Below are 21,199 nucleotides of genomic sequence, written 5' to 3' on the forward strand. Positions count from 1 at the left end.
GTTGAGTGTTATAGTACCCGGTAGTGACGTCATGTCACCTCCTGCTGCCGCGTGACGTCGCGACGTAACAGGAAGTTGCCGCTCCGACCGCGCACTGAAATCCGAGGTGAGAAATTCTCATTGCGGTTGTGGTGGTGTTCGTGGTGGTGGTCGTGGTGGTTGTTTTTGTCGTTTACCGAGGTAGAGCCTCGCTCTCTCTCTCGTAGGGATGAAAATTGAGTAGCAGCGTGCATGGAAGCGATGTCCAGGCTGGAATTTTACGTCGTGGGGCCTATCCACGCGGGGCCTTGCCTCCTGCCCTCGCCTGATCGCATTTGCTTCAATTATCCCGCTTAATCTTCTTTGGTTCTGTCGGTAAAGTCACCGCCGCGTAGAATGAGAATAAAATAATAAATTGATAAAATAACATAATAATATTCTCACGACGTTTCTGCCACAACACAAGCGGCCTTCATCAGGTGAAGGGACGAGACTGGAGGACAGCGCTGGAGTGAAAAAGCCACGCTCAGATCGCGACCTTTAAGCTGTGTGAGAAGAAACAAAGCCCCTTGACAAAGGAATTAGCATTGAATTTAGCATTGAAATGGCTGAGTGAATAGCTTGTGACTGGTCACAGAAATGGCTATGTTAAAGTTAAAGCATACACATCCGCAGAGGCACCCCTTGACAAAGGAATTAGCATAGAATTTAGCGTTGAAATAGCTAAGTTAAAGCATACACATCCACAGAGGCACCCCTTGACAAAGGAATTAGCATAGAATTTAGCATTGAAATAGCTGAGTGATTAGCTTGTAACTGGTCACAGAAATAGCTATGTTAAAGTCAGAGCAAACACATTCACAGAGGCACCTAGTACAAATCAAACAGGAGAATTTAGCATTGAAATAACTAGGCATCCGCGAACATAAAGCAGACTTGAAACAAGGTAGAACGAACTCCTCTGCCGTGGCAGATCACTGTTATAATTCAGTGGGCTCACATGACATTGACTTCTCCAAGACGGAGGTTCTTTGCAAACCAACCGGCTACCATGAGAGATTCGTTCATGAGGCCATTCACATATACAAACACAGAGACAATTTCAACCGAGAAGATGGATTCTGGCTTAGTAACCATTGGACAGATGTTTTAAACCATTTCCGCTCTTAATTAATTGTATTTTACGATGACCTTCAGACCACAGCTCTTTCGCTGGCATTGACTCTTAATACCTCTCACACCACGGTTAATGGTATGGTTTACAACATGGAGTATAACAGCGCCTCGCAGCTGTCTCTCTCCCCCTCCTCTGTTCCGACAATGGATGAACTCGTCCGTCTGAACGGGGCCCGTAGCTATCCGTGTTGCTAAAGTTGAGGGTAAGAACCCACCCATTTTTTCGCCATATAGCATTGTGATATATAACGACTTATTGTTGGTAGCTTAGCTGATTTGAGAATATATAGAGTTTATTGATAACATTGAGGTAATTTATATTTTAGGTTTTTTTATTGTTTTTTATTGGTTCACTATGTAGTATTCATTATATATTGTAGTGTATACCCAGTTACTGTGAATAGCTCAGATGTGTAGGCCTTGACTTCAACATAGCCATTTCTGTGACCAGTCACAAGCTAATCACTCAGTTATTTCAATGCTAAATTCGCCTAGTTATTTCAGTGCTAGATTCTCCTGTTTGATTTGTACTAGGTGCTTCTGAATGTGTTTGCTCTGACTTTAACATAGCTATTTCTGTGACCAGTTACAAGCTAATCACTCAGCTATTACAATACTAAATTCTATGCTAATTCCTTTGTCAAGAGGTGCCTCTGTGGATGTGTATGCTTTAACTTAGCTATTTCCATGCTAAATTCTATGCTAATTCCTTTGTCAAGGGGTGCCTCTGCGGATGTGTATGCTTTAACTTTAACATAGCCATTTCTGTGACCAGTCACAAGCTAATCACTCAGCCATTTCAATGCTAAATTCAATGCTAATTCCTTTGTCAAGGCGCTTTGTTTCTTCTCACACAGCTTAAAGGTCGTGACCTGAGCGTGGCTTTTTCACTCCAGCGCTGTCCTCCAGACAGTCTCGTCCCTTCACCTGATGAAGGCTGCTTGTGTTGTGGCCGAAACGTCGTGAGAATATTATTGTGTTATTTTATTTTATCAATTTATTATTTTATTCTCATTCTACGTGACTTTACCGAAAGAACCAAGAAGATGAATCCTTGCAGTCACGAAAGCTTTAAATCGAAATTTATCTCGCTTAAGTTTAATTTGTCTTAACACGGCTCGCCACTTTGTAACTTTGTTTTACTTAAAATATTCACACAGTTTTTATTTTATTTACCAGGCCCAGCCCGCTTGAGCTGCTATACCGCTCTTGTTTTCAGAAGCGACCTGCCAACAACACAAGGTGAGGCTTGTCAACAGCGTGGCGGTGTTCACTCTGGACGCGTGGCGGTGTTCACTCTGGACGCCTGGTGGTGTTCACTCTCTACATGTGGAGGGGAAAACGGGGGATCCGGAGGAAAATCCACGCGACCACGGGAAAAGAGAGAGACACATCCTCGGCTGTGTTGATTGATCCTCAATGAATTACTTGGTGGAGTGAGGAAGCATTAATACTGAGCGGATGATGGTGGACAGGCATGGGTCTGGACACACCACCACCTGTTTACCATGCCAGTGTGTGACAGTGTAAAATTTGTGTTTTAAGTAAAGTCTATTAACTCTGTTGAACACGGAGGTTATATCAAAACAGTAGTTTCTTTTTATTTTCCTCTGGAACTCTTCGTAAGAATGGAGTCAGGAAGTTATCACAGCACACACATGCAGCTGAAGTCGGATCTGTTCATCCCAGCATTCAAGGACATCTGTGCCTGGCTTCACACCTCTAAGTTGCGATTGAACATTAATTTATGCATTTCTGCATAACACAAATAGTATCATTTTCAACACCCTTTGCTATGTCAGCTGAATTTAGCTTTCATAAATATTCCTTTTGTAGCCAGACAGCCGAAATTGTGTGCTCAGAGTTTTGGGTTAACATTCATTTTGAAGCAACGAAGGCTTCCAGGCATGTTTGTGACCATTCACCCTCTCATTGTGTGCCATAACAGCCAGTGTGATGAATTGGGGAAACTTTTTCACTATATTATGAATATATGAATAAGTATATACGTGTAAGTCACGTGTTACTGTATATATGCATTCCTCTGTGCATCGATACTGACGTATAGATGGTGTGGATGTTCTTTTTTTCTGTCTGCAGCTGTCACTTCCTCTGCAGAATTGGTCTGATGGAGCTAAGGCACTCGGCGCGGCTTGGTACAAAAAGGCAACAATGGGACCGGCGTGCATACAGCACGGATCGTCCTGGACATTTGACACAGCACCAGAGAACTCACACGGGAGAGAAACCCTTCAAGTGCAGTGTGTGTGGGAAGGCGTTTGCACGTTCATATACTCTTGTAACACACCAGAGAAGACATACGGGAGAGAAACCCTTCAAGTGCAGTGTGTGTGGGAAGGCGTTTGCAGCGTCATCTTCTCTTGTATCACACCAGAAAACACACACTGGAGAGAAACCCTTCAAGTGCAGTGTGTGTGGGAAGGCGTTTGCACATTCATCCTCTCTTGTAACACACCAGAGAATACACACGGGAGAGAAACCCTTCAAGTGCAGTGTGTGTGGGAACGCCTTTGCACAGTCATCTTCTCTTGGAGCACACCAGAAAACACACACGGGAGAGAAACCCTTCAAGTGCAGTGTGTGTGGGAAGGCGTTTGCAGAGTCATCTTCTCTTGTATCACACCAGAAAACACACACTGGAGAGAAACCCTTCAAGTGCAGTGTGTGTGGGAAGGCGTTTGCACATTCATCTGCTCTTATAACACATAAGAGAACACACACGGGAGAGAAACCCTTTAAGTGCAGTGTGTGTGGGAAGGCGTTTATAAATTCATCTCCTCTTGTAAAACACCAGAGAACACACACGGGAGAGAAACCCTTCAAGTGCAGTGTGTGTGGGAAGGCGTTTGCACGTTCATATACTCTTGTAACACACCAGAGAAGACACACGGGAGAGAAACCCTTCAAGTGCAGTGTGTGTGGGAAGGCGTTTGTAGAGTCATCTTCTCTTGTATCACACCAGAAAACACACACTGGAGAGAAACCCTTCAAGTGCAGTGTGTGTGGGAAGGCGTTTGCACATTCATCCTCTCTTGTAACACACCAGAGAAGACACACGGGAGAGAAACCCTTCAAGTGCAGTGTGTGTGGGAACGCGTTTGCGCAGTCATCTTCTCTTGTAGCACACCAGAAAACACACACGGGAGAGAAACCCTTCAAGTGCAGTGTGTGTGGGAAGGCGTTTACACGTTCATCTACTCTTGTAACACACCAAAGAAGACACACGGGAGAGAAACCCTTCAAGTGTAGTGTGTGTGGGAAGGCGTTTGCACTTTCATCTACTCTTGTAAAACACCAGAGAAGACACACGGGAGAGAAACCCTTCAAGTGCAGTGTGTGTGGGAAGGCGTTTGCACATTCATCTGCTCTTATAACACACCAGAGAGGACACACTGGAGATAAACCCTTCAAGTGCAGTGTGTGTGGGAAGGCGTTTGGACTTTCATCTATTCTTGTAACACACCAGAGAAGACACATGGGAGAGAAACCCTTCAAGTGCAGTGTGTGCGGGAAGGTGTTTGCACGGTCATCGCATCTTCAAAGTCACCAGAGAACACACAAGCATCGGAAGATCCCCAAAGAGCAGAATCTGAAATCAGCATGTGAAAGTCAAATTGCCGCAATGAGCCCATCCATCATGAAACAAGAACCGGAAGAAAATCCCAGCTTGGACGCTTTTAAAGGTATCAAGGTGAAATATGAAGTGATGAAGGTGAAATGTGAAGAGGTGAAATGTGAAGAAGTGATGGCGAAGAGCGAGGAAGTGAAGGTAAAATGTGAAGATGATGCAACTCCAAAATCGGACCTTCACATCGATGGAGGCAACGTGAAGCAGGAGGAGAATTCTGACTGTGAAGCAGAGCAAGGCAACTCCCAGCAGTTTGTGGAAGTGGAGGTGTGGGTAGACTTCCTCCGAGACAATACAAAGTCAAATGGAGACCCGGTAGATGTGTGAGCCTGAGACGATGTCGCTCCAATAGATGCACCTTTGTCACAGGCCTTTAATGACAAGATTGTGAAGTTAAACACTCAATTCCTAGGTTCAACCTGCAGGGTAAGCGCGGCCAGTCTTTGTGGACCTGTGGGTTGGGTAGATCTCTAACCAGGAGCGAGAGCCAATACGCTCCCAAGCATTCACTTGTCATAATTGAATTTATATGGTGCTTGCTTCATTGTCTCGGCAATTTGGAGTTTTGAATCGTGTCTCGTCTCAAACACTCGAAGAGCACAGCAAGAAAATTTGAAAAAAGTCGTGACAATTTTATTTTATATTTTTATTATTTTATTGTTTCCCTTCTACGTGACTTTACCAAAAGAACCAATAATATTTAGAAACATCTATGTTACGAATCTACACATTCACAGGGAGGCTTGTGTTGAAATCTTTCTTTTGATCACAATCTTGCCTGCGAATGTATTGAAGCCTTAGCCAATTGATAAGCATTTGCTGAAGCAGGCACACTGCCACACACCATTGTTCCAAGACATTTCGTTAATTGCATAACCTTACCAATGAATCCATTGAGGTCTACTTTTGCTTTCGGGACATTGCTATTTGCATGAATATTGTCACATTAATTTTTAAGGACTTTTTCCCATCGCCATGAATGCTCGCTGTCCTCTGAGGAATTAACCGATTGTTCTGTTACCCAGTTTAAGTAACGTAATCATTGAGGGTTAAATGTACGGATCAATGAGGAGAACATCTCCAGGAGTACTGTGTTGACATTCCTAGCATAAGAGTTTGTATATTAGAGTGCTATGTTTTTGTTAAGAGATTAAAGTTGCTTAACACAGAAGTGTCTGAGTGGTGCCTTCCTAAGTTCATGCGTAATCTTAATTATAAGAACTGTATCCTGCGGTAAGATCTGAATCTTGAGACTTGACATAAACACACTTAAGACATAATCAGTCAAAGTTAAAGTGAGGATCATTGTGTAAAGGAGTTCCCGATGACTCACTCGGAGGCTAAGATAAGGTAGGGGCTTCCGCCAAGGTTTTATTACAAATCTTTAACAATACACAGGGGTGAACAACTCCCCAGGGGTTAGGGGTCCCGGGCTAGGTCCCAACACAGCCGGCTGCCCTGTGCTGTCTCCTCTGCCCCGGCCGTGGGATCAACCAACACGGCCGAGCGAGGAGCACAGCCACGTCTAGCCTGGCACTGTGCTCTCCCCTATCCCTACCCTCTTGCCCCTGGCTCCCCGTTTCACCCTTCTCAGACCCTACTCTCCAGCTACGACACCGCTTTCGTCACGGGGTCCCCTTTTTATCCTTCAGGAGCCGTGACGTCACTCTGCTGCCCCGAGCGCATGACGTCACGTCATCGCCCTGGACAGCACAAGTGATGCCACTTCCCCATTCTACTCCTCTACAATTGTATTATCCCGATTAATAATACAACCCTAGACAACGAGGCAGAGCCTAATTATCATCATTGCATATATTAGCATAATCACATGCACTTGCAAAACAATGCAATTACACCCCCCAAGCCCCCCCCCCCACCCCCAATTAGCAAAACATAACATGAATGATTACATAAATGAGCATAATTTCGGATACTTAAAAATTGTATTTAAATTTTGATTAAATTTTTTTATAAATTTGCAAGACCCGATATATACAACATTGCCCTGCACTGGCCTGCATGTGGACAAGAGCGTGTCAGTAGGGGGCGATGGTTGATGTGGCATCTCAGTTGTGTTGTTTGTAGGTAATGTTTAGAATTAGCTCAATTTTGACTGAGACGCCAGCATGCAATGGCCTACTCGTTTTGAATGGCGCAATAGTATGTTGTACATACACTGTTAAACAGATGGTGCGTTTTTTTTAAAAATAGCTTCTTGTTAATGTGATGTAACCTGGTGCAGTATATTGCAGTGCAGTAACTAGTTGTAGTTTGTGTAAAACATTCCTTTGTTTCGTGGAGAGATCGATAAATGAAAGATGTCGTGTCTGCTGATCTGCTTCATAGCAAAGAGGTAATTTTAAGAGCACATTTGAAATTCATTTTTGGTCCAGATTTGTATTCGGTTACAAGGCAAAGCACATCTAGTAGATACATTCTCCACAACAACACTAATGATTTTGCATGACGTCTTATATGTTGGCGAACTCGGACAAGAAATGGTCCTTGACGATTTACGTCTGAATGTTCACAACCATGGGTTGAAGCAAGCCTGACCGCCTGCGGCGCCCCTCACAACCATTTTTGGCCTTGGGCCAGGAAAGTCACGAAAAAAGTTTCACGAACGACGCATCCACGCAAGCACCCGATGCTCCGTTTTTAAGTTTTAAAATGAAACAACTTTGAATTGTATTATTCTTTTTGATTTGATGATTTCATTTCTTCATTAAAAGCTTATATCATTTTACTTCTGGAAGATGTAATTGAAAACGACACTTTGTGTGAATTTTCTCTCATCAAGTAGATGGCCTTGCCGGGGGTTTCGGTTCGATGCGGACTTTCACCTGTTTGAGATCGCGGGATCAAGATGAGGCGACACAGAGCTGGCCTTGCGAGAAGACCGGCGTCTGCAGATCGATTCCAAAGTGATCGAGCGTCTGTCCCTGGGCCTCCGTTGTTAATGCAGGGGGCGCGTAGGTTTGTAGCGCCCCCTGCATGAAAATGATGGAAAGTGCAGTGTTTGTCACAGATGAAGTTGTACGCTTCAAACTACCTTCGTCTTACAGAAATCAATTTCGTGTGAGCCCACCGCATTAAAACAATGCTCAGCTGAGCGGGGCGAGCCACGGGAGGGGGGGGGGGGTAAAAGTCTTCGAGGCGAGCATCCTCCTCAACCCCCATCGTGCAGCTGTGAGGTGAGCGTATGGGGGGCTGATTCAGCCCAGTTCGCCGTCAGCCCTAGCGTGGGGTCATCGCACTTTGCGAGGGTGAGGTGATAAGAGGTTAGGCGCTGTCTGGAGGGGCTGGCTGGGGGGGGGACCACAAACAAGGGTTCGCTATTCGCGCCGGAAATAAAAACCTCGGTGCCAGATTGTTGGTTGACGCGTGGTGTGAAGAGTGGCAAGAGCGGTGGGACAGCGGTTAGCGCACTGCTGTGTGTGGGTGACTCCAATCAGTGTGTGTACGGAGCGCGCATATATACAAATAGATGAACGTTCTCCCACGCCGCGAGCGTATTGCTCAGAGATTAATTAATTGATTCCGTGCGCAGCCGGCCGGCTTGTTGACACGACGGCTTAGTAGATTAATTAATTCCAAACAGCTGCGAGCGGCGATTTAAACAAGATTACGTAATCCGCGCGGTTAGGACGCGTGAGTGGGGAGGGGGGGGCATGAGCCCCCACACTTGCTCCCAACACATACAAAGATCCCCCGTACAGCCTTAACAGAGTGTAGGGGCAAGTGCTGTTAGCGAGCACCTATTAAGGGTGGGACGGCACACGAGGGGGTGGGTGGGTGGCCAGCACCACGCCCGGCCGCCTTTGTCTCCCTAGTGGCGATGTTTACACACCACACCGGGTACTCGTTTGAGGCTGAGTCGACGTAGGGGAGGCTCAGGACCGGTTTAGAAAATCGTCACTGGCGGTGTTGGCCACGAGCGGGAATGGAACTCGGCTGGTCCGGTGCGGAGCGCAGCGCTCAGCACGTCACTGCCGCTCTCCTTCTGTCAACAAACTTGCACTCTGACCCCGATCTCTGACGTCACCGCTCAGCGTGACCTCATCGGAGGTGTGCCTCGCTAGTGACGTCATGTCACCACGGTATTCACCCCACCCCCGACCACCGTGCTTATGAGCGTGATGTCACCTCCGCTTGGCCGCAGCCGATTTCTGTTCCAGTGCCAATCCTTATTTGGGCAAAGCTACGCCCGGTGAGTGTCGGCTCATTAACATAATGTATTCGTGAAAGCCGTCGCGCGTTTTTTGCGACAGGTTCGGCATCCACGACCCATCCCTCCACGAGTGGGCCAGATTCATTAACATAATTTATTTAAGTTACGGAGCCAATCGTTGGATGTTATAGTACCCGAAAGTGACGTCTTGTCACCTCTTGCTGCCGCGTGACGTCGCGACGTAACAGGAAGTTGCCGCTTCGACCGTGCACTGAAATCCGAGGTGAGAAATTCTCATCGCGGTTGTGGTTGTTGTGATGGTGGTTGTGGTGGTGGTTGTTTTAGTTTACAGAGGTAGAGCCTCGCTCTCTCTCGTAGGGAAGCAAATTGAGTAGCAGCGAGCATGGAAGCGATGTCCAGGTTGGAAGTTTACGTGGGGCCTATCCACGCGGGGCCTTGCCTCCTGCCCTCGCCTGATCGCGTTTGCTTCAGTTATCTCGCTTAAGTTTAATTTGTCTTCACACGGCTCGCCACTTTGAAACTTTGTTTTACATTAAATATTCACGCAGTTTTTGTTTTATTTTTTTACCAGGCCCAGCCCGCTTGAGCTGCTATAACGCTCTTGTTTTCAGAAGCGACCTGCACACAACACAAGGTGAGGCTTGTGTTGTGTGAGGCTTGTGTTGTGTTATTTTATTAATTTATTATTTTATTCTCATTCTACGTGACTTTACCGAAAGAACCAAAGAGGAAGGTCAGGCTGGTCAACAGCGTGGTGGTGTTCACTCTGGACGCGTGGCGGCGTTCACTCTAGACACGTGGCGGCGTTCACTCTGGACGTGTGGCGGCGTTCACTCTAGACGCGTGGTGGTGTTCACTCTCTACATGTGGAAGGGTTACCGGGGTATCCGGAGGAAAATCCACGCGACCACGGGAAGAGAGAGAGAGAGACACGCAGCCTCGGCTGTGTTGATTGATCCTCAATGAATTACTTGGTGGAGTGAGGAAGCATTAATACTGAGCGTATGAAGGTGGCCAGGCATGGGTCTGGACACACCGCCACTTGTTTACCATGCCAGTGTGTGACAGTGTAAAATTTGTGTTTGCAGTAAAGTCTCTTAACTCTGTTGAACATGGAGGTTATATCAAAACAGTAGTTTATTTTTTGCTTTCCTCTGGAACTCTTTGTAAGAATGAAAACGGTCAGGAAGTTAACACAGCACACACATGCAGCTGAAGTCGGATCTGTTCATCCCAGCATTGAAGGACATCTGAGCCTGGCTTCACACCTCTAAGTTGCGATTGAACATTAATTTATGCATAACACAAATAGCATTATTTTCAACACCCTTTGCTATGTCAGCTGAATTTAGCTTTCATAAATATTTCTTTTGTAGCCAGACAGCCGAAATTGTGTGCTCGGAGCTTTGGGTTAACATTCATTTTGAAGCAACGAGGGCTTCCAGGCACGTTTGTGACCATTCGCCCTCTCATCGTGTACCATAACAGCCCGTGTGATGAATTTGGGAAACTTTTCCACTATATTATGAATATATGAATAAGTATAGACGTGTAAATCACGTGTTACTGTATATATGCATTCATCTGTGCATCGATACTGACGTGTAGATTGTATGGATGTTCTTTTTTTCTGTCTGCAGCTGTCACTTCCTCTGCAGAATTGGTCTGATGGAGCAAAGGCTCTCGGCGCAGCTCGGTACAAAAAGGCAACAATGCGACCGGCGTGAATACAGCACAGATCGTCCTGGACATTTGACACAGCACCAGAGAACTCACACGGGAGAGAAACCCTTCAAGTGCAGTGTGTGTGAGAAGGCGTTTGCACGTTCATCTGCTCTTGTAATACACCAGAGAACACACACGGGAGAGAAACCCTTCAAGTGCAGTGTGTGTGGGAAGGCGTTTTCGCAGTCATCTGCTCTTGTAATACACCAGAGAACACACACGGGAGAGAAACCCTTCAAGTGCAGTGTGTGTGGGAAGGCGTTTGCACGTTCATCTAATCTTGTAACACACCAGATAACACACACAGGGGAGAAACCCTGCAAGTGCAGTGTGTGTGGGAAGGCATTTGCACAATCATCTACTCTTGTATCACACCAGAAAACACACACGGGAGAGAAACCCTTCAAGTGCAGTGTGTGTGGGAAGGCGTTTACACGTTCATCTACTCTTGTAGCACACCAGATAACACACACGTTAGAGAAACCCTTCAAGTGCAGTGTGTGTGGGAAGGCGTTTGCAAAGTTATCTGCTCTTGTATCACACCAGAAAACACACACGGGAGATAAACCCTTCAAGTGCAGTGTTTGTGGGAAGGCGTTTGCACAGTTATCTACTCTTATAAGACACCAGAGAACACACACGGGAGAGAAACCCTTCAAGTGCAGTGTGTGTGGGAAGGCGTTTGCACAGTCATCTGCTCTTATCATACACCAGAGAAGACACACGGGAGAGAAACCCTTCAAGTGCAGTGTGTGTGGGAAGGCGTTTGCACAGTCATCTGCTCTTATAACACACCAGAGAAGACACACGGGAGAGAAACCCTTCAAGTGCAGTTTGTGTGGGAATGCATTTGCACGTTCATCTGCTCTTATAAAACACCAGAGAACACACACGGGAGAGAAACCCTTCAAGTGCAGTGTGTGCGGGAAGGCGTTTGCACGTTCATCTACTCTTATAACACACCAGAGGACACACACGGGAGAGAAACCCTTCAAGTGCAGTGTGTGTGGGAAGGCATTTGCACAGTCAACACATCTTCAAGGACACCAGAGAACACACAAGCATCAGAAGATCCACAAAGAGCGGATTCTGAAATCAGCATGTGAAAGTCAAAGTGCCGCAGTGAGCCCATCCCTCATGAAACAAGAACCGGAAGAAAATCCCAGCTTGGACACTTTTAAAGGTATCAAGGTTAAATATGAAGAGTTGACGGTGAAATATGAAGAGGTGATGGTGAAATATGAAGATGTGATGGTGAAGAGCGAAGAAGTGAAGGTAAAATGTGAAGATGAAGATTCATCTCCAAAATGGGACCTTCGCATCGATGGAGGCAATGTGAAGCAGGAGGAGAATTCTGACTGTGAGGCAGAGCGAGGCAACTCCCAGCAGTTTGTGGAAGTGGAGGTGTGGGTGGACTTCCTCCGAGACAATACAAAGTCAAATGGAGACCCGGTAGATGTGTAAGCCTGAGACGATGTCGCTCCAATAGATGCACCTTTGTCACAGGCCTTTAATTAAAATAATGTGAAGTTGAGCACTCAATTCCTAGGTTCAACCTGCATGGTAAGAGTGGCCAGTCTTTGTGGACCTGTGGGTTGGGGAGATCTCTAACCAGGAGCGAGAGCCAATAATCTCCCAAGCATTCACTATGTTCTAATAATTGAATTTATATGGTGCTTCATCGCCTTGGCAATTCGGAGTTTCATATCGTATCTCGTCTCAAACACTCAAAGAGCACCCCTAAGTAGCAGCTGCCCCTGTGTAGCACAAGGTGGTGGCTGTTGTATATTTAGGCCTTTTTCCAAAATTGATATGAAGAATCTGCTAAAATATTTAGTTTAATCAATTGGGGTGTAGCATGAGGCAAAAAAATTGCAACAACCACGCTCACCCCTCACAGCAGCTGCCTTCCACAAGTCACACCACGCAAGGAAGTAGCCTTAAAAGGTAAAAAACAAACCCAGGTGCATTTTGACTGCAGGTATTGTGGTAAATGCAGACATGAATCCTAGTAAAAAAGGTTTCAGTTTTGTTGCCAGAAAAAAGGGGAAAACCCTATAATCTGAATGATTACATAAATTAGCATAATTTCGGATACTTTACATTTACATTTAATTTTTAGTTAACTTTTTATTAAATTTGCAAGACCCGATATATACAACATGGCCCTGCACTGGCCTTAATGTGGACAAGAGCCTGTCAGTAGGGGGCGATGGTTGATTTGGCATCTCAGTTGTGTTGTTTGTAGGTAATGTTTAGAATTAGCTCAATTTTGACTGAGACGCCAGCATGCAATGGCCTCGTTTTGAATGGCGCAATAGTATGTTGTACAAACACTGTTAAACAGATGGTGCGGTTTTTAAATAGCTTCTTATTAATGTGATGTAACCTGGTGCAGTATATTGCAGTGCAGTAACTAGTTGTAGTTTGTGTAAAACATTCCTTTGTTTTGTGGAGAGATCGATAAATGAAAGATGTCGTGTCTGCTGATCTGCTTCATAGCAAAGAGGTAATTTTAAGAGCACATTTGAAATTAATTTTTGGTCCAGATTTGTATTCGGTTACAAGGCAAAGCACATCTAGTAGATACATTCTCCATAACAACACTAATAATTTTGCATGACGTCTTATATGTTGGCGAACTCGGACAAGAAATGGTCCTTGACGAGTTACGTCTGGATGTTCACAACCATGGGTTGAAGCAAGCCTGATCGCCTGCGGCGACCCTCAACCATTTTTGGCCTTGGGCCAGGAAAGTCACGAAAAAAGTTTCGCGAACGACGCATCCACGCAAGTGTAGTGGAGTAAAAGATACGCATGGGTAAATTGGCCACATACAGTACATACAGACATACAAGCAGTGTGGGTCACATAAGGTCGAGCAGGTGGTGGAGTCGGGTGGCGTAAACCGAAGTAATTAAAGGAGTCATGGCACGAGGGCTGTGATTGGTCGAGAGGCTGTTAGCGTTAAGTGGCGGCGTCGCAAAGTCTGGACCGTTGGACAGGTGCGAGCTGGCGGGAAAATGCCAGCGAGCCACGTGGCAATTAAGGCTGATTGGAAAGGGGATAAAACTCTAGGTGACTTGAACGGGGAGTTGAGTTGTTGTTGGGCAGTTGTTGGCGAGAGGTGGAGAGATGCGAAGAGGAGAGCCGGCAAATGTTAGGGAAGAATAGATTGAGAGCCGAACCCAAAGGACAGTAAATAGCGATAGGGAGAGTTGGCATGAGCAGAGAGGTAGTTACGGGGGAGATAGGTACAGGGAGAGTAATGGATAGATAGTCACTGTGTGTGCGGAGATAGATAGAGTCACTGCGTGTGAATAGACAAGTCACTGTGTGTGCGGAGATAGATAAAGTCACTGCGTGTGAAGAGATAGACGAGACACTGTGTGTGAGCAGATAGAGAACCACTGTGTGTGGGAGGAGTATGCGCGGACGGTGCTGAGGGGAATCGGTGTGTCCGAGTTGGCGGAGCGCGGAGAGGAGAAATTATAGTGTGTGCGGAACGATGGAAATAAAAGTGACGGAAGAAAGGCGGTTGTCGTCCGAGTAAATTCACGGCACTACACAAGCACCCGATGTTCCGTTTTGAATTTTTAAAATGAAACAACTTTGAATTGTATTATATTTTTTAATTTGATAATTTTATTTCATTAAAAGCTTTTATCATTTTACTTCTCGAAGAAGTAATTGAAAACGACAATTTGTGTGAATTTTCTCTCGTCAAGTAGATGGCCTTGCCAGGGATTCGGTTCGATGCGGACTTTCACCTGTTTGAGATCGCGGGATCGAGATGAGGCGACACAGCTGGCTGTGCGAGAAGACCGGTGTCTGCAAATCGATTCCAAAGTGATTCCGCGTCTGTCCCTGCGCCTCCGTCGTTAATGCAGGGGGCGCGTAGGTTTGCAGCGCCCCCTGCAAGAAAATGACGGAAAGTGCAGTGTTCGTCACAGATGAAGTTGTGCGCTTCAAAGTACCTTCAGCCTACAGAAATCAATTTCGTGTGAGCCCACCGCATTAAAACAATGCTCAGCTGAGCGGGGCGAGCCACGGGGGGGTGGGGGGGGCAACTTATCTCTGTCACGTGCCGTAGAGTTTGAAAGACGTCTTGTCTGCTGATCTTGTTCATATCTGTGTTCATCGATATCCCACATTGCATACACGTACACACCACATGCAATAAAATATATAGAAAATAGAACAACTTCCGGGAATGGGCAAAGATCGAGGAATATCTTTCAATGGAGCGAGTTAAGTTTGTTCGATTCAACATCTCTCTGTCCTTCGTAGACAGTGCTGTGGGGGGAGGGCCAATTCCGATTGGCCTCTCCCCTCATGGCTTCTGTGACCACCACCGTGGCGAAATGGAGGCTCTGGACGGGTGCGAGGGGCTGCTAACCCTTTAATAAATTACCACTAAACCACGGCTAAAATATCTAACTAATAAGCTTATGCCGGAGGCTCCGAGGAGACGGGCGTGTATGACGTCACCTGGCCAAACCCCATCTCGCGGAGCGAGGAGATTGAATCTTTACCCTAGGGGCTCCTCCAGAAACAACGACAAGCCACTACGGATGACCACGTGGAATGTTCGAACGCTCACTGCGGAGGAGTGGCTGCCACTCCTCTGTCGGGAACTAGACCGGTACCGCCCGGATCTCTGTGGCATTCAGGAGGTCCGGTAGACCGGCTCTGGCTCCTGCCACCATGAGGGGTGGACAGTCCTCTACTCGGGGCAGGAGACTGCCAAACAACAGGGTGTGGCTCTTCTTCTTAACAAAAGAATGAAAGAGACGTGGGAGTGTGGCGGTAAGGTGTGGGAAGCTGTAAGCCCCAGGCTACTTTGGGCTCGCCTTCCCATTAATCGGAGGCGAGAAGTGGTGCTCGTGATTACTTATGCCCCCACCGAAGACGAACATCCGTAGAGGGATTCAGGGAAGGCCGATGAGTCAGATGCCTTCTGTGACCTGTCACGGGTGCTGGCTAAAGTGGCCCCTCGGGATAGAGTCATCAAGTTGGGTGATTTCAATGCCCGAGTTGGTCATGATGCTGGCACCTGGTCTGGAGTGATTGGAATGCATGGGCCAGATCAACTCAATTACAACGGTAGGAGGCTGCTAGCTTTTTGTGCAGCTCATGGGCTTGTAATTACCAACACGCTGTTCCGGCATCGGCGCACCCACACAACATCATGGATGCATGCCGGGTCCAAGCAAGAACATCTGCTGGACTACATAGTGACGGACCAGCGGATGCAAGCCCATGTTCTTGACACCAGGACCTACCGTGGAGCTGATCTGCCCTCTGGCCATCGACTTGTCATCTGTAAGATGCGCCTGCCATTCTTGCACTCCAGTGGTGAGTGTACACCCAGGACCCCATTCTAACCTAAGGTGGCCTGGTCTCAGCTAGCTAATGGAAGTTGCAAAAATTCATAATCGCTTGCGGCTGGGGTTGGCATCATCCCTCACTCCTCCTGATGTCGAGGGTAAATGGGCGAGGTTTAGGACTGTTACTCATGCAGCTTCAATGGCTGCTTTGGGAAACGCGGTCCAGACCTCCCCAGAGACCCTGGCTGACAGAGGAGGTGTTCAGGATGGTTGAGAAAAAGCGACAAGCCCACTCTCATCGGCTACAGGATCCCACGTCAGAGAATGAGGAGGCTTACCGCTGCCTTTGCTCGGAGGTTCGGAGAGCCGTGAGGCGCTGCAAGGATGGGTGGTCGTCGCGGGTTGCTGAGGAGATGGAGTCTGCCTCAATGGCCCGTGATCACAAATCTCTATTTAACTCCAAAAAAGTAACCTGCAGCGCCACACCTATTACCATCATTTGGAGAAAGAATGGTGATCCAATCTCCGACCCCCAGGAACAGGTTTCCAGATTTGCTGAGCATTTCTGTGAGGTACTGGGAGCGGGTGAATCCCTCAGCATGGAAAACATAATGGGACAAAGTGGGGATGACCCTGCTGAGGCTGCAGTGCCTCAAATATTGGAGGAGGAAGTCACCCCCTATGAGTGGCTGGCTGAGGCGCCATCCGTTGAAGAAGTACTGAAGGTGATCCAGAGTCTGAGACCAGGAAAGGCACCGAGCAGAGATGAACTCCCAAGCGAAATGCTGAGGGAGAGTGGCGTTTGTGCACAGACTGCCCTACATGATATAATAACAACAGTCTGGACCACTGGACGGGTTCCGGAGGATTGGAGGGATGCCCTGTTGGTCCCCCTCTTTAAGAAGGGGGACCGCAGAGACTGTAACAACTACAGGGGCATCTCACTCCTCAGTGTGCCGGGAAAGGTCCTGGCAAGGACTATTTAACCTCGCCTTGCTAGGCACGCTGAGGAGAGGCTTGCGGAGCCCCAATGCGGTTTCGGGAAAGGGCGATCCTGCACAGATGCCATATTTTCTGTCTGTCTGCTACAGCAGAGGTGTAGGGAATTCCAACAAGACCTACATCTCTGCTTCCTTGACCTGGTCAAAGCCTATTATACCATCATTATGCCTGGCCTCTGGGTTCTTCGTGCTTTCGGAGTCTCTGACCCTCTGCTCAGGATCATTAAGGACCTTCATGATGGTGAGCGGGCCTGGGTAAAACTACGTGGCCGGGAGTCAGAGCCATTCCCTGTACACCTTGGGGTGCGACAGGGCTGTCCTCTGGCTCCCACATTATTTAACATCTATTTTGACCACGTAGTTTGTGAAGCCTTCAATAGCTGTACCGGGGGAATTTCCATTTGGTACAGATATAATGGGAGGCTGATCGATGCCCGGGTGCGGTCAAGGGATGGCTCCCTATTCGTCAACCACATTATGTATGCCGATGATTTGGTAATTGCTGCTCATTCAGAGGAGGAGTTGGAGGTGCTGCTGCCAAAACTGGAGCGTGCCACGAAGAGATGGGGCCTTGCCATCAGCCCCACCAAAACTAAGCACCTGCCTGGGTATTTTGTACCATCAGATACTCCACCCCCACAACTCCCAATCTGTGATGGGGCAGTTGTGGAGAGAGTGGAGAGTTTCCCTACCTGAGCAGTGTGCTCATGACCGGCTCCAGTTTAACAGCAGAGGTCTCACTCCGAATCAGTCGAGCGGCATTATCTTTTAATCGGTTGCGTAACGCTGTGTGGAAGCTGCCTGGTCTGTCGCTCCGCACGAAGCTTAAGGTCTTCTCGGCCACGGTTATTCCTTTCACTATACTTGCGAAACGTGGACCCCCCTAATGGAGCATCTTCACCGGTTGGAAACATTTAGGCTGGCTGGCCTACGATCCATCCTGGGTTTAACCAGGCTGGATTGTGTGAGGAGCTCACAAATCATTGAAAGATCTGGGCAGGCAAGGCGGCGTTGGCTGGGTCATGTAGCAAGCATGCCCAGCCACCGCATGCCTAAACAGCTTTTGTTCAACAAGATAGAGGGGGCTAAACGGGCGTGGCACGGGCTAGAGAGATGGGGTGATGTGGTACAGGAGGACGTGGAGCTGAGTGGACTTGCCGATGACTGGTACCAGCGGTGTCAAGATCGGCCTCAGTGGAGGAGGCTCGTGAAGGACGCTGCTACTGGCCAGTTGGAGGCAGTCGCCCTCCAACAACAACGGAGGGCGGAGGAGCGGCGCTCACAACAACGAACGGAGCGCCGGGTGGCTAAAGCACAGCAAGTTGGCACAGTAGGAGGCACAGGTGGTGCATCAGACACTCATCTCAGTCAGTTGACCCGTGGCACCTGGGTCTGCCCTGTGACCTGCCAGCGGGCGTTCGACACTTCACGTGGCCTCAAGGTGCACATGGCCTGGCACAAGCGTCTTGGTGACGTCACCGCCACTTAGTGGCGAATGGCAGTTGTTATTATCAGCGTCTCTCCAACCGTAGTCAACGACTGTCAGTAGCAGCACACGCCCGTTCAACTCCCACGACAACACGCCACTCAAACTTGTGTGGTGCCACCGCAGCGGAGCAACTCGGCCGGCGCTGTCCTCTCCTCGCACCCCCCCCCCCCCACGAACGCACGCATGCCCCCACTAAACATTCACATGCACCCTCGTAGGGTCTCGAGGGGGGGCCCCCGGGTACGATGGGTTTTTACACGGGCACCCCTTAGGGATGTTCCACGGTTTCCATGGACCCGGAGATTGGCCGGACCCCCCCCAGGCCAGATTCCATAGCGGCCCCCACCAAAATGGGGCATAGAGCTTTACAGGCCGGCCGTGATGAAGCATACACGACACGGGGGGTGGGGGGGGGTCCCCAAGGCAGTCGCCCCTGCTGACAGCGTAAACAGTCGGGCGGGTGCGGGGAAATCCCCGCGGGTGCCCCGGGTGTGTATTCGGTCGAGCGGGCATCCAGGTTAACCGGCGAGTCAGCGATAAGGAACGCCGCTGCAAGGACAATGGAAGGTGGGGAGGTGACGTAGTGCCCCCCACCAACGCCCAGAGTGCTCAAAAACGGCCGCAATAAGCATTCGATTGGACGCGCAGGATGACAGCATGTCACCAGGGGATTAAGGGATTTTGCGAAGATAGGAGAGAGCCGAAATAGATCAGAGTTCTTCTGGAGTCGTGTGGAGACCAGCTGCCCTCAGCGTCCGTGTCCTGAATAAACTATTCCTGAATACCGCCAAAACCAAGGTGCTATGCTTCTCACCAGAACTAAAGCAGGAATTTATTTTTCCCCAATTACATTCCTTAAATAATTATCAAATAGAGCAAGTCAAGATCTATAAGTATCTTGCGGTCATCCTGGATTCAAAACTGAAGTTTCAAGATCACATTGATTATATTGGTAAAAATACAAAAATAAAAATTGGTTTTCTTTATCGAAACAAGCACTGCTTCCCCCAAATATTCCGTTTGGAATTGATAAAAGCTACCATACTGCCTCTACTTGACTACTGTGACATCGTGTATAAATCAGCCCCAAGTACTGTACTGAAGAAGCTTCATTACATCATCACTCGGCCTTAAGATTTACATTGAACTGCCCATATAGGACTCACCACTGTGATCTCTACATTAGGTCAAACTTAACATCTCTTAATGTTCGACGGCTTGTGCACCAGATCTCATTTATTCACGATGTACTCACAAAAAAATCCGCAGACTACCTGCTGGATCTCCTCTCTGTTTCAAAGAACAAATTTGACCTCAGGTCTTCGCTCATTTACCAGCTTCACATTCCCTATTGCCGTACAAAAACTGGAGGAAGGGCCTTTGCTATTGATGCCCCCAGGGTCTGGAATGCTATTGCCAATAAACTGCAACTTGAATCGCTACAAATGAGATCTTCTCTCAGAACTTCTCTAGAGGAGTTGTACAACCCTAGCTGCCACTGCTATTCCTTGGCGTAAAATAAAATAAAATGTTTTGCTCCGGATGATGCTGCAAAGTATTATCTGTATTTTGATTTAGAGTGCTGATCTTAAAGGTACATTGAAAAATTTGATACTCTGACTGATGCTTCTGTTGTTGTGTAGTAACTCATGCAGCCAGCTATGGCTCTAGTATTTGGTGTTACATGTTATTTATGTAGTTTAATGTAAAAATTCGGTCACAGTCCCTGTGATCACTGTTACATTGCAATTATGGCTTTATTTTTTGGTTATTTAGAAAACTTTTTTGGTTTGGACATGTTTGTTTTGTTGTAGTAAGGAGTTAGACTGATGGCCTTAATCTAAGTTTTCTTGTGGTGTTGTTTGACTTGCATCCCACTGGGATTTTTTGCACACAGCGTTGGTGTACGGTGCTTTTTTCAGGAATATTTTGCAGTTTTTATTCATCAATTTTTTCTTGCACAAAGTCACATTGTCACTTTAAGATCTTTTTTCTTTTTTGATTTAAAGCTTTCGTGACTTCAGTAATTCATAATCTTAGTTCTTTCGGTAAAGTCACGTTGAAGAGAAACAACAAAATAATAAAATATATATAAAACAATAAAAAAATTCTCACGTTTCGACCATAACACAAACGGTCGTCTTTTGTGTTATGGTCGAAACGTCGTGAGAATGTTTTTATTGTTTTATATATATTTTATTATTTTGTTGTTTCCCTTCAACGTGACTTTACCGAAAGAACTAAGAATATGTTTTTTCTTGTTCGTGTTTTTATTTTTTTGGTTGTTGTGGTTGCACCCGATTCAAGAGTCGAATGGCTCACAAGGCTATACGAAAATAAATAAACTGAAACTAAATAAACTGAAACTGACGTTTGTTGGGCGCAGCTGCGAACGATTGATCCGGGCAAAAGTCTTCGAGGCGAGCATCTTCTCCAACCCCCATCGTGCAGCTGTGAGGTGAGTGAGCATATGGGGGGCCGATTCAGCCCAGTTCGCCGTCAGCCCTAGCGTGGGGTCATGGCACGTTGCGAGGGTAAGGTGATAAGAGGTTAGGCGCTGTCTGGAGGGGCTGGCTGGGGGGAGACCACAAACAAGGGTTCGCTATTCGCGCCGGAAATGAAAACCTCGGTGCCAGATTGTTGGTTGACGCGTGG

The 21,199-nt window shown here is 47.3% G+C and overlaps 2 protein-coding genes across 7 annotated transcripts; both read left to right on the top strand.

The window, feature by feature from the left end:
- On the top strand, positions 1 to 5,975 carry LOC142907733 (uncharacterized). Of its 4 annotated transcripts, none has more exons than XM_076057408.1 (3): positions 1 to 106; positions 2,335 to 2,397; positions 3,256 to 5,975. In XM_076057408.1, the coding sequence occupies exon 3, from the start codon at positions 3,284 to 3,286 to the stop codon at positions 5,129 to 5,131; it is 1,848 nt and encodes a 615-aa protein (XP_075913523.1). In that variant the 5' UTR covers positions 1 to 106; positions 2,335 to 2,397; positions 3,256 to 3,283; the 3' UTR covers positions 5,132 to 5,975. The 4 variants fall into 4 exon arrangements, with proteins under 4 accessions (XP_075913523.1, XP_075913527.1, XP_075913525.1 ...); XM_076057410.1 differs by having other exon boundaries at positions 38 to 106; positions 2,375 to 2,397; XM_076057409.1 differs by lacking the exon at positions 1 to 106 and adding an exon at positions 131 to 180.
- A 3,155-nt stretch (positions 5,976 to 9,130) lies between these two features.
- Positions 9,131 to 14,260, top strand: LOC142907736 (uncharacterized). Of its 3 annotated transcripts, none has more exons than XM_076057420.1 (3): positions 9,131 to 9,261; positions 9,571 to 9,633; positions 10,640 to 14,260. In XM_076057420.1, the coding sequence occupies exon 3, from the start codon at positions 10,668 to 10,670 to the stop codon at positions 12,186 to 12,188; it is 1,521 nt and encodes a 506-aa protein (XP_075913535.1). In that variant the 5' UTR covers positions 9,131 to 9,261; positions 9,571 to 9,633; positions 10,640 to 10,667; the 3' UTR covers positions 12,189 to 14,260. The 3 variants fall into 3 exon arrangements, with proteins under 3 accessions (XP_075913535.1, XP_075913537.1, XP_075913536.1); XM_076057421.1 differs by lacking the exon at positions 9,131 to 9,261 and adding an exon at positions 9,272 to 9,398; XM_076057422.1 differs by lacking the exon at positions 9,571 to 9,633 and having other exon boundaries at positions 9,156 to 9,261.
- Positions 14,261 to 21,199: the final 6,939 nt, after the last annotated feature.

The sequence above is a fragment of the Petromyzon marinus genome, chromosome 82, assembly GCF_048934315.1.
Source record: "Petromyzon marinus isolate PM22_M1 ecotype Great Lakes invasive population chromosome 82, UKy_Petmar_22M1.pri1.0, whole genome shotgun sequence".
In the NCBI taxonomy this organism is placed as follows: Eukaryota; Metazoa; Chordata; class Hyperoartia; order Petromyzontiformes; family Petromyzontidae; genus Petromyzon; species Petromyzon marinus.